An 18,819-nucleotide genomic window follows, 5' to 3' on the forward strand; every position below is an offset into this window, starting at 1 on the left:
ATCGAATCAAGTCACCGAGCATACAGCATACTCATACGCACTCAGCATAACGTCAACATGAATCTGTCTGGATTGCGTACAGACTTCGCCATGTCTCACAAACACAACGCATCTCGCGTAGCTTTAGAAGTTTGTTTCGTGTGGCGATGTCTTTTTCATTGAAACATATCGTTCGTTGTGTTGGTTCCAACAAATCCAATTCTACAAAGCCCCACAATTTGCATCGGTATTTTATTTTTCGTTCTCCCATCTCGTGAGCTCACTTCGTTTTGCGTTTGTCGCTCAGTCCATTGCGATTTCTTGAGTGTGGTGTACCGTCGTGTCGTGTCTTCGTCTATCGGTCGTGGGTCTGATCCAGATTAGCGCCTTCTCATGCGAAATTTGTCAAATGTGCGATAGTCCCGCTAGTCGCGCCAGTATCGCTGTCGCCGTGTCGTGGCTGTCAAGGAATTTGTGATTTTGTGATCGGAAAAAAGAAAAATAAATCGCGAGTGAGTGTTGCGTCTGACAGATAGAAGAAAAGCTGTAGAAAATCTAGTCCTCTCGTTGGGAAAGCCCCATCTAGAGAACAGACAAGAAAACGTACGTGGTGTGTCTTCCATACGAAGGAAAGAAGAATAAGGTCTGTGTGAATCATCTGTTGAAGGACTTTGTTTCGGTTTTTGGCTCGACGGTGTATGATGTAGAAACAGAAAGTGCTAGTTTTAGTGGGAATCAAATGGATAATCTAATTACTGAGCTTGCCACTCTCGCCTAAATATATCATGTGTGCTCCAATTTTAATCGATTTGGTGCAATTATGATCCATTGAGGCCATTTTTTCGGTAATGGTGCTCATCTGTTTCGCAAAGTTATGTTCAGTGGTTTAAACAAAGAAACGAGTCAAAATGTGAAAAATCACAATTAAATCTGGAGTTTTTCATAAGTTCAATGTCAAATTTGGGATGATAAGTTACTTTTGTGCAATTTTTCCCTTTTACATGTTGGTATCGGCTTATATTTTTTATTGTGTTTGTGCAGCGTTTTCATCATATTTTCAGGGCTAGTAACGAATCACTTTTTCCACTTCTCGCATTTCTGATCTCGCCCACAAAGCCATTGGTAACCATATGTGTAGCTCGTTGTTTCTGAGCATTTGAATGGATTTTCATGTTATTTAACAACACTATGTGGAAGAAAGGATCATTATCTACCTGCCCGTGATGTTGGTTTGGATGCTTATTCTTTCATTTCTCGCATAACTTCTGATCTCGCCCTAAAAGCCATTGGTAACCATGTGTGTAGCTCGTAGTTTCTGAGCATTTGAATGGATTTTCATGTTATTTAACAACGCTATGGAAAAGAAAGGATCATTATCTACCTGCCCGTGATGTTGGTTTGGATGCTTATTCTTTCATTTGCTCAGAAAGAACGAGTTACACACGTGGCTACCAATGGCTTTTAGGGCGTTATCTCAGAGTATGCGAGATTTGCTCAGAAACAACGAGCTACACACGTGGCTACCAATGGCTTTTAGGGCGTTATCTCAGAGTATGCGAGATTTGCTCAGAAACAACGAGCTACACACGTGGCTACCAATGGCTTTTAGGGCGTTATCTCAGAGTATGCGAGACTTGAGCACAAAAAGTCACTATTTGCAACATAATGTCACTAAGTTAATTGTCAAACAAAAATGATTCATTAAATCAATGTTTTTGTAAACTCTAGCAAAACATTTGAAAAGGGCAGATCTGCAAAACGTGAATGTTTACGTTAGTAATTTTCGATTAAATATTTAGTAGCCTATCTCGCATAACTTGTGATCTCGCCCTAAAAGCCATTGGTAACCGAGTATGTAGCTTCTTGTTTTGAAGCAAATGAATGGCCTAGGATGAAAACTAGTCACTTATACTTTGCTGTCTGTCCGCTATCAGCCCTGTATTTGTTCCGCGATGATATGGGTGGATAATGTTCTGCTTGCTGCTTGCTACTGGCTAATAGGGTATAGATCCTCGCAGCTTTGCCTTTTTCGTTCCCGTTCCCGTGGTCGATGATCTCATTCATACACTCAGTCAATCAGCAGCAACTCGCTCTGTTTCTGTTTTAGTCTGGGTCGCCCCCCAATGTTTCCTGGTGTTGGTGTCGGGCGGGCGCCTTGTTTACTTGTTTGCGGTTCTTCAAAACGTTTGCTTCCCCTCGAATCAGACGACGGGGTCTGGCCACGGTTTTAGCGAGAACTGTAAACAGTAGCGTGCGCACACTTTCGTAGGCTGGATGCATGGGAGTGTTGGCAATACGATGAGTTGAGTAAGTTGTTATTGTTCAGTGGGTCTTTTGAACTTTTGATTACGAAAAATCTCGAAAACTTATTCAAACAGCTCCAAGAGAGAAAAATAAACAAACTTAGTTTATCGATCCTACGTGCCGAGTTTCGCAGACGAAATTCTTCACGTTCTGCTATAAACCAAATTTTCAAAACGTTTTTTTTATTAGTTTCATTCCAAACAATACATTTATTCCTTATATCTAGGTGCTCTGTGTTAGAAAACACTGTCATCCTAATTTGGTAAAACTAAATTAGGCATTTACCAACATTTTTCAAACTACATATTACATTTCATTTGCCGTAGTAGTTCAGAATTTTTATTGAGTTGTTTTCACCTGTTTATAAGAGAAAAAAATGCTTTCAATCAACTTAACCTTGATTTTCACCGCTCCGTTATATGGAAAAACAAAGTGACCTAACCACAAATTAAAAAAAAAAAAAACTAGAGCACGTTGGACATTTTTTCAAGAGATTTATGTAGGTTCAATTCAGGTCTTTATATAGATAGGACAAACTTTCCAGTCAACGGGATCGCCGCTAATCAAATCTTCACACTTTTTCAAATCCATTTAAACCCTTAAACTGGATCAGTTACCTATCGAGAAATTGAATTCATGAGCATTTCGGACTCCACTTTACCTACGTGAAGAAAGGTTCAAGTCCTTCATAATGGTACGTTTCATGCAATTATTTGAAATTTATACTCGAAATTGGGGCCCCAATAGCCGTAGCCGTGAACGCACATGCTTAGGATCGTGGGTTCAAATCTCGCCAGTCGAGTATCTTTTCGAATATTTCTCGCCTCCCCAAGGCGTAGATCCTCGCGAAATGTTCAAACAAAAACCAATGTTGTCATTTTGTGACGAATTGATGAATAATGCCTTTGAGGTGGTTCGCACAACATACTCCAAGGGCCGATGTAACACTATACTTTTCCTTCCAACAGGGTCCTAAACTGCCCATACTCGCATGACAGTCCCATTTGATTTTTTAACACTTTGAAGTTAGCTTCATGAAAAGTATTCATTTTTAGTGTATTTTCTAAAATCATACTCCAAATTGTATGTTTTATGGATGAAATGTGAAAAAATTCCATACCATGAACGTCGCATTGAAAGTACCCGCATAACAGTCCCATATTCGATGATGATAAAGAAATTCTATAATAAATCTTCGAGCTTTTAGTAGAATACCTATAAGTAGATGAAAATAACGAATTTAGTACTATACCATTTAATTCCACTAGAGTTTGTATCCTTTGACAGATACGCGTATTTCGACCTCAACTGTAAGGTCGTCTTCAGTGTCGTGTACTAGACTCGACTCTAGTACACGAGTCTAGTACACGACACTGAAGACGGCCTTACAGTTGAGATCGAAATACGCGTATCTGTCAAAGGATACAAACTAGTGAAATTAAATGGTATGGTACTAAATTCGAAGAAATTCTAGTTAATTTATTCCTGTGATGATTTCTGAAAGTTTACATACCGATTTGTATTTCCTTATAGAAACAGTTAAACAAATCAAGAAAGTACAAACATCTAATAACAAGAAAAAAAAGGTTTGTTTTAGAAAGGTTCTACCCTAACGACTTTTCCTGTTCTTCGATCAATAGTTACACCACAACAGGCTAGCTACCTGTAAACTAAAGTATAGCAAAATAGTTTTCCTAGGACTATTCTACTGCTCCATTTACAATCGCCCTACGGCCAATAATTATCAGAATCTCCGGCAGGTTAAAACCAAAAGGGAAGAGTGAGAAGCTTGTTTGGCCGCCGCAAGATTACGCAAATCGTCACTAGCATCGTCGACAATATTTACAAGGTCAAACTAAGTGTCTGCAACACCAAATGCCGAGAAACAGGAAAGCTCCAGACACACCTCAGGATTATTTATTAGCCTGGGACACGGTTATATGAAAAATTTAGATTCTCGCTCCAGTCCACATTTTGGGCTGCATCTAGGTCCCATAACAACTGTACAAAATTTCAACTCGATCGGTGAAACTATATTTCAGCACCAGCCGTTCATAGTTTGTATGGGATTTACTATGGGAAAACTTATTTGTGCAAAGAAGAATCGCCAGAGGTCGCCCGTTGTCCTCTATAAAAAATCTGAACACAAATCTCGATAGATAGCAATCCGATGCTTGTGAAAAAAAGTTAATGAGCATAGACTATTCGTTAATTTTGCCCAATTTCGTTATCATTGTTATTCCTTTACGTGTTAATCCACGTCACCTCGCTAATAGGTTTTCATTGAACAACTTTTTTCACAAGTGTCGAATTGTTTGTGTTCAGATTTTTTATAGAGGTCAATGGGTGACCTTTGAGGATTTTTTTATGCAAAAGTAAGTTTTACCATAGTAAATCTCATACAAACTTTGAACGGTTGGCGCTAAAATATAGTTTCACCGATCGAGCTAAAATTTTTCAGAGTTGTTTAGCAACAATTTTGTACAATGTCACCAGCATTTTCTACTGCCAGTCCGGCAAAACGAAAATGTTGGGTTTTATGTTTAATAGCATTTTTCTCGACATCATGATTTTCCCAATGGGACTTTCGCCTTGATCAAATTTTCAGTACTAAACGCTTAAGTTTAGACCAGAAACACATTTTTGCTCAATTTTCAAGTGTTTTTCGTTGTTTAAGTACAAAAAAATATGTTTATTTTTGAGATTTATGAAATGTTGTCACAGTCAAGTTTGAACTCAAATTTTAGGTGTGTTTTCTTTTCCGTGTTCATTTCAAAATGCCAGATAGGAATAACCCCAGTGGTAACCTGAATTCGATTTCAGCTCAGACTTCTGCGTCCATGAATCCTCTCGTGGCTACCCCTACGCGCCCTATCCAGAGAACAGGGAGTCGTGAGTTCAATTATCACCGAGACATGTAACTTTATTCCAAACTTCACATCAATTTGTCCATTTAATATAATTCCAAAGTATATGTAATGTTTAGTTCTTCGGTAGTTGTTAAACTTCCACTCGGCTGGTGAGCCGTAAACCGCGAATCATAATTAATTAAAACAAGTATATAGTTTATATGTTGTTTTAAATAGCAATCAATGTATTGTTGTACAATACATACATAATTTAAAGAAATGTATTTCATATTTTTACGATAAGAATAGAATTTATATTTTGTTTGGATTGTCCCTCAACTTATCGAGTATTCGTGTCAGCAAAGAATTTCAACTCTTATGGAACTTAAATTCTAGAACATTGTTGCATTCGTCCTTCGAAAAATCACACCTAAAATCACTTATTATTACAAAATTACTCATTTTGAATTTTTAAATATTATTGTTGTTTGCGTTTGACATGCAAATCCAGTCTAACTGAGCTTCAAATGCGGTAACACAAAGTAACCAAAGGATACTTAGCAACCATGATGTATATCACCGCCAACCTAGCAAAGAAATTCAAATTTTGACTTCGCCTTCCTTGTTAAAAATCTTACCGCATTTGGTGTTCCCGCATTTGATATTTGCATTTCAAACGCACACAGCAATATTTACCCAATATTTCTTGTTTCAATTAATGAATGTTTGCTCTTCAATTCAATAATAATCGATCTTATATGTAGTTGGATGAGCGCAAATTTGAATTTAGATTTACTTTTTCTTATGCGTCTATTTGACAACATTTGTATAATAACTAGACACACGCAAGTCATCATCTGAAAACTTGTTTGGAATGTACAAAACTTTTCAAAAATAGATAGCCAACTTCTTTCCGATGGTAAAGATAGTATAGACAATTCTCAACTTATTACATATTGAATTTAAAACTTTTCTTCTCGCTTCTTGTTGCTTTCCCGTTTCAATTCGCTACAGGCACTAATGGAAAGAGGTTTGATATTCTCATTCTATTGATATCAAAAGTTATGTACTCTTTTATATGTGTCTTGGATTTAGATTAAATGTGAGAAAGTTAAAAGGTCACATTGTCAAAAGAATTGCTACTAAATTATTAAATTACCAACATTTCCTTAAACCGTGCACCCCCGCTAATTTGAACGGTACCTCATGCAAACCATCGGGGTTCATTTTTAATTTTAACATCTAGTCACCCTAGAAACGTGTCTCTGGTTACCTCTTTCACTGTATCGTTTTGATTTTGCGTTCCGTTCCACAGCGTTCCATTTCACTCCGTTCCATGAGCTAAATGACGTTTGAACCATTATTAATCTGAACGATTTGCAAATTAGCGGGGTACAGATTTAAAAGTGTTCAGATTGTGGTAAAATCAAAGACATATGGATTCTCTATAAAACTGTGACAATTTTAATAATGAGTCCAGATGATGTTTGGTTCGACTAACAACATGAATTGGGTACATTTCCATAAATACCGGATATGGTCAAATTCTTTCTCGATCTTATTTTAACCAACTGAAGTTTATTATTCACTATAAAATTTATTAAATTTTTATGTGTCGCATGACTTCGTTATGCCAAATGTATGAATTGATCACCTTGCTGGGAGTCTCGAAATTTGCTACATGACCATTAGGGGACCAATGTTACTTGAGATAATTGAACACGTTTCTGATTAATTCTTTATAACGTTCTGCAAACTTTCACCTTTTACACGGCGTACCATGGTCAATGTTTGATTTTATCCAATCATGAGCAAAAATTGCAATAAGGATTCCGCTAGCAATAGTGGATAACCTGAGAACAAAAAAAAAATCACAACAAAATAATGAAAAGTCTCTTAAAGAGTTAATCGTTTTTTGTCAAACAAAAGATTTCAACATCTAAGAGTAAAAAATGTGAGACAAGGGATAACTAGTTTTGTATGTGACATTGCTTGAGGCATATTTAACGTGTTTCCCTCGTACCAGCAATTGAATTCTTTCGAATGGTACTTTTTTTTTCTTTATTAACGTGAATTTTAACACGAATGGTACATGTATTGCCCTTACTCGCATAACAGTCCCATATTCTATGGGATTTCCTATATATATGGGACTGTTATGCGAGTATGGATCATCTATAGGACTTTTCTTTATTTCAATACATTCATTTGAAACATTGCTTTTATTCGTTGAACCACTATTAAAACACTCCCGTAACTACTGTGGTGAAGAAGCTAAATCTTTGAAACTTTGAATTTTCAAGAGCACAACACTTGAGACTTTTTTTTTGTGTCAACAGTTCGCGTTGAAAATCAATCAAATTGCTAACTTGCTGGTGGTGACCAATGGGATAAATTTTCAACGCGGAGCATCTCAACCAAGCATCTCAAGTCTTATGCTCTTGAAAATTTGAGGTTTGGCTTCGTTCTATAATCACCATAAAAGTATTCTTCTAGACGGAAAATACTGTTCATTGCTCGATGGCGATCTTCAATACTTCTTAAAATGCTTATAGATCGTTGCAGCTAGTTCAAATCGGTTTGGTGTTTTCTGCGCGATTATTCCTGATTGTCCAAAGCATGATCCCGTAGAAGACACCAAAACTTCAAATCGTTCAGGTGCGACGATCTACAAGCGTTTTTTTTTAGAACTTTTCGCGCTGCGCATAATATTGCGCTGGTCACACCAAATCGAACAGCACACTTTGCAAGTTTGCACTTAGAAGTGTGACGGCAAGGTGCAACCTTGTGATCTGACAGCATTTTGACAAAGAGAAATGTCATGAAAAGCCACGTGCTACCAAATTTGCTTTTGTCGCTTTCGGTTTTCGATCTTCCACCACCTCCGAAGGGCGTGAAAATAGGTGTGATCAACGAAGTGCATCGAAAATCCATATTTCAAAGCAATCTGAAATATTTTTCGTCGGAAATATACGTTTTGACCTACTGTTTGAAGTTTCCTAAAGTTTGAAGTACCATAAATTTAAATTTGTGAGTATTTTTTTGCCGCGGATTGGTACCTCTAGCCGCGGATCAAGTTTTGGTGGTTTCGCGAATAAGATTATGACATTTTTGTAGCAGCCCTGTAATTATCATTTCTAAGCAGAGTAGGTAACTGTGATGATCTACAAGCATTTTTAGAAGTTTCTAAGATCCTAGTTGTAAGAAGTGAGTATGTAATGTGATGGGGTAAAAGCACTAATGCAACCTACAAGAATTCCGTATGATTGGGTCGAAAATTAGTGCTCTTCTCCTACTGATTTCATAAAATTGCTGTAAATGTTTTAGCAAGCCCACCGTGTGCAGCAACGATTATTGTCTGCTATGTTTGAACGAGTGGTGTAACTTACATACTAAAACATTCTAGCACACCCCACACTAGTAAATTTTACCAACACTGTAATCCACCCGCCATAACAACTACTCACACTTCAATTGCTCATCCAACCGATCCAACCAATGTCTTATTCTGTCGAATAGGAACTGGCTCGCCACAGCAAAATCTCGAACAACACGTGAGCGAACCATTCAACAAGATTCCAAACATTGGAAGCCTTCTTTAAACACAATATTAATTTGATGAGCGCTCGTTTTCTGTGTAAATACATAATCGACATAAGCATGTCTATTATCATATGAAAAATAATTTTATATAAGTACAAAAATGAATTTCGACTCCGTAAAACGTAAAAAAACAATTGAGCCTCCAATAAATGAAACAGCTGAAATTAACTAAATTAGTTTTAACATAAGATATATAATTTATATACTATTTAATAGTTTTTCAGAGCATTACGGTATTTGAATACGTGTACTCATACACATAAGGTAAAGCAGTACTTTGGCACAACCAATGTTTCGTCCAGGATGAGACGAGCCCAACGTTGTGATTTGACCGAAGGGACTCCGGGCGACGAGGAAGAACAAACTGAATACTACAGTTAAACGATTTATTTCTCCCCACCGAGAGGCAGTGCTCCTGCTCGGTGAGGGATATGATAAGCACACTAGCTTCGGCATGGTGTGTTTTTTCTCGACAGTATTGTCTGTAACTTTGCAATAAAAAGCATGTCAATAAGACACACATTGTAGCCAAATATGAATTTAGTAGTTGCTTCCGACGAAAGGACCAACAATGGAATCCTGCTACTTAATTCTTCTAATAAGAAATTTTGATGAAACAGTTATCAAACAAAAATACTGCTTAACAGAAATGGCAGCGCACTTCTTGTGAGCTGACTGTATATTTGCATTCGCACACAAGTTCAAGTCTCAATGCACACAGTTTCTCGGTGTGGCTGCTCATGGTCTTTCCAGCAGTTCACCGTCAGATCCCAAACACCGTCGAATCGGGCGAGTCATCCATCCATCTATCGGAGTGTTCGATGGATTCGTGTTTTGTTGTTGCTGTTACTTTACTGCTCTCCATTTGACAGTTGTCGTTCGTTATCGCGCATTCTGCTGAGCAAACATTCGCACTGTCGGGTGGGACAAAATTTATTGATTTGTTATCAAAAAGGTAAAGAAGACGAGGACGAATCTGAAGTTCGATAATGGGAACCACCACCCGTCTATAGGTCTCCGTCGTTGGCCAGTCCCGTGAACATTCGAAAACTCGACTCTGGAGCCTTTTATCGCTGGAAAAGTTAATTGTTATCGCGCGTATATTGATGTAGTGCAATTTGTTCCTCAGTGGTGCTTCCTCGTTATCAATTGTGTCGTCTCCAAAAATAGCGGAATCAAATTTGGGCGGCCGTGTGATGGCCTGATGAAGAATTCCCAGAAGCAACGTGGCAAAGCGACTGTGAATATTATTGGTTCGGTAATAGCCGAAAAGGTCAAAATTGAATTGAGTTATAACTTGTAATTGCGAGCCCTTCTACCAAGTGCACATCTCTAAATTACCGAAATTCGTCATCAGGTGCAGCGTGATTATGCAGTGAGATTTTGTGGAACAAGGTGAATGAATGCCTTTCGAATTGCAACCGAAAGGAAAACAGTGAATTGTGTCCCGCAATTATATGTGAAAAAAAAGTGTGAAGAAGACAACCGAATCTGCGAGCTGAGCTGAATCAATGCATCTAAAGACGGTGTGATTCCGTCATACAGTTTCCAACACGTGTAGCGGACCCTAATGAACAGGAACATGAAACGACAGCTGGAGAAGTTTAAGGAGGAGATCAAGTCCAACCTGACAAGGTGAGTCACACGGCGTTAATCCAATGTCTATGGTTCTAGTAGATATTCCGCGATATAAGTAGCAGAGATGTGTGTGCAAACCCAACAACGTGAAGTATTCTCGGTTTGGTTTGCATCTCTATTTTGTGTACCGCTATCGTGAGCGATGATGGTGTACACGTTGACGTGCTTACGGATTGTTGTAGACTACTCAATTCGAGGAGAACGGGTTTTTGTTTTCCAGTATTTGTTTTGATTGCCTCATCGGTACAGCAAGTAGTGAGGTTGGTGCTATTGTGAAGCATGCGCTCATCTAGCAATGTTATTGTTTTTGCAAATCAATTTTAGCAATAACTCAGAGAAAGAACTTGTTGGTAAACAAAATATTTTGTCCAAATTTGAATAATTTAGGAATATTAATACTTCACCATTTTTTACCAAAATATCATTCAATTGCTTGAAAAATGTTCAAATGTTTTCAAGCTTCCCACAGCAAAGTCCCTAAGGATTCCTGCAAAATTTTTTCTGAAGACTCATTTAAGGATGTTTCCAAGAATTTTAATTATCATCCAAGGATATCTCCAAACTATTAAAATGGATGAAAAGCCAAATTTAGTACTGCTCATATATACCATTTAATTCTCAGCTATACCTCAGCTTCTGGTAGTCCGAATTGGCTGAATTGTTACATTGCAGTCATTTTACATAGAGTTTCAGCGGGTTGTTCAAAGACAAAAGTAAGTAACCGAGAGACTTTTTAATTTAATTTGAAAACGGTCATTCGTGGAAAGTTGGTGTGTTCTGAAAATTTGTGTAACTTCTGAAATTGAACAACTTTGTGGAACAGACCAACAACCCACAACTTACCGTTTTGGAATTAAATTACAAAGTCTCTCGGTTACTTACTTTTGTCTTTGAACAACCCTCTGAAACTCTATGTAAAATGACTGCAATGTAATAATTCAGCCAATTCGGACTACCAGAAGCTGAGATATAGCACCCCAAACTTGGGCATTTTGTATGGAAAAACAGCCTTTGGTTGCTAACTTATGTCACTGACTGTATATACTCCAAATACGTCAAATCTTTCGTTTGACTTCTCAGATCGTTTATGGTAAAAATCAGAACTAAGCAGAAACCTTCTATCGTCTTAAAAATCGCGTTGTTCATTATAGTTCACCAGAACCAGTTTCAGCCACATTTTTAATTTCAGTGGCCAACCACATTGATTTTTTTTACGGGAGAGGTCAAATAAGGAATAGTTGTACAGCATCTAAAGTTTTAAGGAAAATCTATTGTTCCTCATATATTTCAGTCAAATTCGTTAAAACCATTCATTAACAGTATCCTAGGAATGCGGTATACTAACTCTGAAGTGATTCATGCTGATTTGTAAAAAAAAAGGCTCGGACACGGTCTTCAGCCATTTAGCTGCACAGACTGTAACTTAAAACTAGACAACGGACAAGCATGTTCCAGTGGCACAGCCGAGAAATATTCCTGACGAAGAGTATCAACGGCTGAAGCGGGAATCGAACCCACACCCCATGACACGATGCGCTTAACTGCCTGACGACGCTAACCGCACGGCTACGAAGCCCAATTACAAACATTGCTAAATTCACAATGGCTGCAATTTGCGCTATGTTCAAAACCGGTGCGTCTACCATATGCTTATTTGGTTGACAAAAGTATGACATAAAAGAAAAAATCTCCCCAAGTCTACTTTTGAATTTCAATCTTCAGCAAATGCACATATTATTTGAATTAAATTGTTATGCAGCCGTATTTTCCCAGCAATGCTGATGGTTACGTCGATCACGGGCAGAAATCTCTTCCTCAAAATTTTCTTTAGTGATTCATTTTAAAAACAAACCAGGGATTGCTTCAGGAAACCAGGAACATCTACATGTTTTTTTTAAATAATTTATCAATGAATACTTAATGTTCTCCTGCAAATATTTGTCCAAGAATATCACTAAGAATTTGTTAGAAGATTTATCTAGGAACTCCACCATGGACTTATTTAGGAATCCTTCAATTTCAGCAGTTCCTCCAATGACTTCTTGAGGGCTAACTTTAAAGATTTTTAGGGATTCCTCCAAGAAAACCACCTGCGAATTTCTTTTGGAATTGTATGAAAAAAAAAACTTTCTCTAGTTCTTAAAATTTTATTTTATTTGCTATCAATTATAAGACAATGAAAAGAACAAAATTCACCCTTATCCGTTAAGAAATCCTATAATCACTATTTTGTGGCCCGGGAATGGATAGAACAGGTGGGACAAAAACACCAGTCAAAGGATTGTCCTACTCACGATTAAAAAAAAGAGATCAGCAGAAAGATTGAAATATAAATTAAACTATTCTTAATCTGTTTAATATACATACAAACTCGATCAACGACTTATGGAGGATGGAAACATCATAAGGTTTTTCATGATATTTTCCTGCCTAATGCAGGGTGTCTACTACCTGGAAAAACCTGGAAAACCTGGAATTATCAGGGAATTTTATTCAACCTGGAAAAAACCTGGAATTCTCAGGGAATTGCGATCACAATCAGGGAAATTATTTTGAGTCTGTAATTTATGATAAATTATGTTCGCGACAAAGAATTTTGGCATAAAAACCCAGAGCTAACTACTATTTGCTGGAAAGTTATCTGGAATTGAAAAAAATTCGGCTGCGCCGCTTTCAAACCACTCTTTCAACTGTTCAGTGAGGATCTTTTTGATTATGAAATTTTATCGACTTACCAAAATATGATTTATTTTTTTTAATATCTTCATATTTGATCAGTAAAGGATTCTCATTTGTAGGATTGGTAGCAGGTTTGTTTTTGGAAACTTGTTCTCTATATTAATGCAAGTCTTTATTTGTGATGAAAGGTCTCTGCAGTCTTTATTTTATTCGAAAGGGTCTCTAAAGTCCCTTTCTTCCTTATTTTGCTTGAAGTGCAAAATTTCATCTCATATTTCTCGAGAAAATCTTCATGAATTATCCTAGTGATTTTTTCAGAGATTTCACCTGGAATACTTTCAGGTACTAGTACAGGGTTCTCTTCAGAAATTCTTCAAGAGATTCCTCTATCAATTCTTCTAGCAATTTTTCAAAGGATGCTTAAAGTATTTCTCCAGAATTTGGTTCAGCACTACTACTTCCAGTATTTTTCACCTTCCTATTTCACTCTCTCTAGTTTTCTCTAGTTGTTGCTCTAAAAGATCTTCCAAAGATTTCCACATATTTTCTTCCAAGAAAACCCGCCAAGGTCAACTCCAGAGTTTTTGATAAAATTCGTTTAAGGATTTTTTTTCAAGGAACCCGACAAGAATTGCTATGCTATTTCATTCACGGTTACTGTAAAGAATTACTTCAAAAATTCCACAAGGTGTTATCCGAGTAAATTATTGAGTTTCTATACAAATTTTCTTGGAAAACAGGATAACTGCAGTTCTTTCAAACATTAGTCAACAAATCTGTTGGAATCTCCAAAAGGTGATTAAATGTACCACACCAGATAACACTACAGCAATTATGCCAAGAAATCCATCGATCATTCCTACACACTTTTTTAGGTATTTCGCCTGATGTTTTTCAAGAAGTATCTTCACAAAATTCTGCAATATGTTATCAAGAGATTCAATTGATTTATTTTTTTTATTATCTTAGCAAAAATCTAGAAAATCTTCTAAAATTTCATCAAGAGTGAGTTCTTCTAGAAATCCTTATTCATCAAAATTGACACAATAACATACACAAGTTTACTATTTGCTTTAGGAATACGTCATGAGTTTTTTCAAATTTCAATTCCATAGTTTTGTGGAAAAATTCATTCCTTCATTGAAGAAAAACTCCTGGATGAATGCTTGAAATTTTTTTTTTGAAAACTTCCTTGAGGAATCTGTTAGAATTACTGGAGGAATTCCCAAAGAAATCTTATGAGCAACCTCTGAAGTAATTCCTGAAGGTAACGTTAACAAAAATCCTAGCTAAAATCTTAAAGAAATTCTGAAGAACATTTTTGTAAGAAATCCTGAGAAATTCCTATTGGCATCTGGAAAAGTTTCTGATTGAATATTCCAACAGTTTTTAAACGGGAGTCTTGGAAGATGTTCAAGAAAAACCGATGGGAGAATTGCCGGTTAAAATCTTGGGAGACTAAGGGCTTTATTGAAGAATATCTGAAATAATATATGAAGAAATTCCTGATAGAATCTCTTAGCCTATGAGGTAATTTTTGTGGTATTCTTTGGAAAAACCCAGATTGTATTTTTAAATATAAAAAAATAATCTTGTAGGAATTCTGTCCATCTATCTAACTTAAAGAAATCTTTGAAGTTATATCTGAATCTTTGGGCGAATACCTAAAATAATTTTTGATGAGATTGCTTGAGAAAATCATTGAAATTGCATACAGTTATACAAAATGTTTTATTTGTCGTAATGTCACGAAAAATTAGAAATACTTTAAGAATTATTCTCAGAAAAATGTCTGATCTGATTCTATCAGGAATCAAACTCTTTGCTACTGATTACTGTAACCATTTTTAAAATTATTGGAAAATATTTGATATAAAAAAAATCCAATTTTGCAAAAACAATCTGGTATTAAACAATTATTGATGTTAAATTTCGTAACAATTATTCAATTAAGAACTCTCGAAACATCGGTAAACGGAATTTTTATGTTAAAATATTGTCACTAATAAAAAAAGAATTAATTTTGCATATCAGGTGTTCAAATAACCCATGGAAATTAATGAATAATCCTCTTGTTGCACGACAACGCAGTTCACAATGACGAACAGAGAATTTACAAACGGAATAGAAAACATCATCATGATCAAATACAATTCAACTGAATAATATTTAAGCTTAGATATATTTAGCACCTTATTATTAGAATATTGGATATTGTAATAGCTCCAGATTGCTTTAAAAAATGTAAAGAGTAGAGTAAATAGCTATTAAATTATAAACACTTTAAAATATGTCATTAGTTTGTTTAAGCCATATAAAATAAGATTATTTCTTGCGCCTCGAATCATTTGAAAGAACCTGAAAAAAACCTGGAAATATCAGGGAATTTCATTTTGATAAACGAGTAGACACCCTGTAATGAAGCGTGACATGGTTTGTGCATGACCTCAGTTCTGACTCGTGAGAAGAATGATTGAGAATATCTATTATGAAATTCCTATAATAAAATGTAACAATTGCTTCAAGAAACGATTTTTTGAAACATTTTTTGCAGAAATGATGGAGAAATTCCAGCGAATTATTTGACGGAGTTTCTGCGCGATGTCATTTTTGAAGCATCATTAGTTTCTCCAGAAAATTTTTGCGATTAACCGGGTCAAATGTATTAGGAAAGGCCTAGAAATATTTGGAAAAATTAGAACAACCTCACTGGTTGTAAAGACAAGCATTTTGTTCTATTTTTGTCAAATTTGTTTAATAAAATTGATATTAAAAGGATAATAATATAAAAGATATTTATATTTTTCAATATGAATGATTACACAACTTCCAAACGACCGGACCAGTAGTAGGTTTCTTTACAGAGAGGTTTCTCTATTTTCAAATTTATTATAACCAAAATGGTCTTTAAAGTTTATTATTTTGCCTTATTCTGCTTACATTGAATCTTGATGCAAAATTCTATAGGCCCCAAATAAACCCTCAGAGACTATAACGGGCTCAAGAGCCACTTCAAGAAATTCGTCTCAGATTCCCCGAGGAAAAGCTTCAGGAATTTTCATTGTGATTTTTATTTAAAATACTTTTTCCAACTGGGATTTCTCCAGAATTCGCTCCAAAAATCTTTCAAAACTCCAAACCTGCTACCTTCAGTAATTTCCTCAGGTATTAGTATGATTTGTTTTCCAAAACTATCCTAGATTTTCCTTCAGATATTTTTCACTAATCCTTCAAAAACATTCTGCAGTCGTTACTCTTGGAGGTCTTCAAAATACTTCTACATAATTTCGTCCGAGGAAAAACACAAAAGTTCATTCCAGAGTGTTTGAAAAAAATAGCTTAAGCGTTTTTTTTACAAGAAAACTAACAAGAATTGCTCCAAATGTTCATGTGGATTCCTTTAAGAATTCATCCACGTTTCCCCCCGAAATTCAAAACACCTTAAGGGGTTCTTCGGACAAATCCTGCAGTTTCACCAAGCATTTCTTAAAAAGTATCTAAAAAAATCCCATGCAATCTTCAAATGTTTATTCAAGTTTTTTCACCAGTTTACACTACAGACATTTTTCAATAATTCCTCCGATCATTCCTACAAAAATTTCTATAAATATTCTCATCAATGTTTTTCGAGAAATTTCTATAGAAAATCCTGCGGATTACTGCTCCGAGATTGGATTCATTTTTTTTTTTTTTTTGATTATCTTAACTATTTATCTAGGAAATCTTCGAAAACTTCCATAAGAGGATGTCATTAAAACTTTTTCAACTTTTATCAAAGATAACTCTAGGATTTCCTTTAGAAATACCTCATGGATTTATCTTTGACAAAAAAATTCTTGACATTTACCTGCAGACATTCCTGGAAGAATTGTGGAAAACACTTTTTACTTAGGACTTATTTGAGAAAATCTCAAAGCTCTACTGGAGGAATTTCTGTAGGAATTTTAGAAGGAATCTCTTGATTAATTGCCGAAGGTATCTCTAGAGAAATTCCTTGTTGAAATCTTATAAAACAACTTGAAAGGAAACCCGTAGAACTTTCTGGGGAAGTTATTGATTGAATTTTAGAGGACGTTTTGGCTTGGAGTCTGGGAGAATGTCCCAGGGCAATCGATGCATGAATCACTGGAAGAGTTGGGATCTTCATGAAAAAATTCTCAAAGAATTTTTGAAGGAATGCAGCCTATCTCCTGGCTCTTGGGAAATATTCAAATAGACAATTCAATTCAATTCAATTCAATTTTCTAGACCCCTCTCCCCCCTCTGCCACGTTTTTTCCAATACCTTATACACGTACTGTCACACTTTCGTAGAACCCCCCCCCCTCCCCTAAATGATGGACGTCATATTTGAATGATCCCTTATTGTTTTTCTTTTGTTCCTGTTTGGTCTCTTTCTAGCCTCTTCTTGATTCTTTTTAGGGCTCTCTATGATCTCTTTTTTTCTGGCAAGCGGTCTTCAATTTCCTATTTTTAGTCAGTAATGAAAAACTAATTTTGAGAAAATTGATTTTTTAGCAATTTTTTTATTCTATGGGGTGTCCCAGAAAGTATGGGCCAGCAAATTTTGATCGATAAAATAAACTTTCATATTGACATTTTTATGTTAGAAAATCAATGCTTATCTAGCCAGCACAGACCCTACTTTTGTGTTTTGGTAGAACTTAACTAGTTATGAATATATAAGGACTTAGATTTGACCGTTTTTAAAATCGACTACAGCTGAAACCGGATTTTTAGTTCCTATTCAAATGTCATTTACTTATGTTTGAAATTTTCATTAAAATGAGATATAGCCTGATTATTCATCGATCGGCAATGATAAATATATTTTTTCAGGTTTTTTTTTGCAAAACTGATAAAAAAAGCTTCTAGAAATGTATGGCCATCAACAAACAGGTAGCGAAAAATCACTCAAAATTCGAACTCTGCTCTTGATAACTGCAAGATTAAAATGTGTGAAAATCAGATTTTATCTGCACTAGTCTCGTAATGGCAGTAATGGCCCATACTTTCTAGGACACCCTGTATAGAAACTGTGTGGGAGTTACAAAAAAAAAACAAACCGATCTCTTAATAAATAAGACATTTTTTGTGTTGAGCAAAAACATCTCCTGAAAATTTCGTTAGAACACTTGGAAAGTTTAAAATTTACAAATTTGAAACCCGGTTGCTTATCCAGAGATTACTCCAAGTATTTTTCAAGGTTCCAGAAATTTATCCAATGATTACAAGCTTTACAAAAAGATTTCGATTATAATTATGCGATACTGAAGCTTTTGGGAAGTTTTTCACTGTAGATCGAAAGACAATGTCCCTGTTTAGCATTTCATACAAAAACGCAACTGACGAGGTAAGTGTACCTCAGTTATTGATTAAAGTGAAGTAATCAAAGAGAGCCTCTCAATTATATATAGGTCCTTTTGAAAAGCTACGCAAAATTTCTTCAGGCCTACCTTTAAAGATGCTTCTAGAAATTCCTCCACGGATATTTTCTCATGGGATCCCTCCATGAGAAAATATGGGTTCTGCTAAGTATTCCTCGAAAACTATCTTCAAATATTAAGAAATTCTTCCAATGTTTCATGAATTTCATTAATTTTTTTTAAATAACTCCAGGGATTAAAAAAAAACCAATGAGAAGATATCAATTTTCCAGTGATCAGTCATGAATCATTTTTTTTGTCAGATGTAGCTCCAATGTTTTTTGCAGGAATTATCTATTAGATTTCTTTAGAAAAAGAACAATTTCTTCAGACATTAGTTTA

General features: G+C 35.7%; 1 protein-coding gene across 7 annotated transcripts in view; it reads left to right on the plus strand.

The window, feature by feature from the left end:
• The first annotated feature begins 269 nt into the window (after positions 1–269).
• Positions 270–18,819, plus strand: part of LOC5564842 — a 79,532-nt gene continuing 60,982 nt past the window's right edge. Inside the window, exons 1-3 of one of the 7 annotated variants that reach the window (XM_021847317.1) lie at positions 270–622; positions 9,865–10,008; positions 10,093–10,370. In XM_021847317.1, coding sequence (XP_021703009.1) covers positions 10,306–10,370 — 65 coding nt within the window. In that variant the 5' untranslated portion in view covers positions 270–622; positions 9,865–10,008; positions 10,093–10,305. Of the gene's footprint in view, positions 623–9,491; positions 9,691–9,864; positions 10,371–18,819 lie in introns of those variants that run through there. The other 6 variants (XM_021847318.1, XM_021847314.1, XM_021847315.1 and 3 more) reach the window with 6 other exon arrangements.

Source organism: Aedes aegypti, chromosome 2 (genome assembly GCF_002204515.2).
Source record: "Aedes aegypti strain LVP_AGWG chromosome 2, AaegL5.0 Primary Assembly, whole genome shotgun sequence".
NCBI classification, from domain to species: Eukaryota; Metazoa; Arthropoda; class Insecta; order Diptera; family Culicidae; genus Aedes; species Aedes aegypti.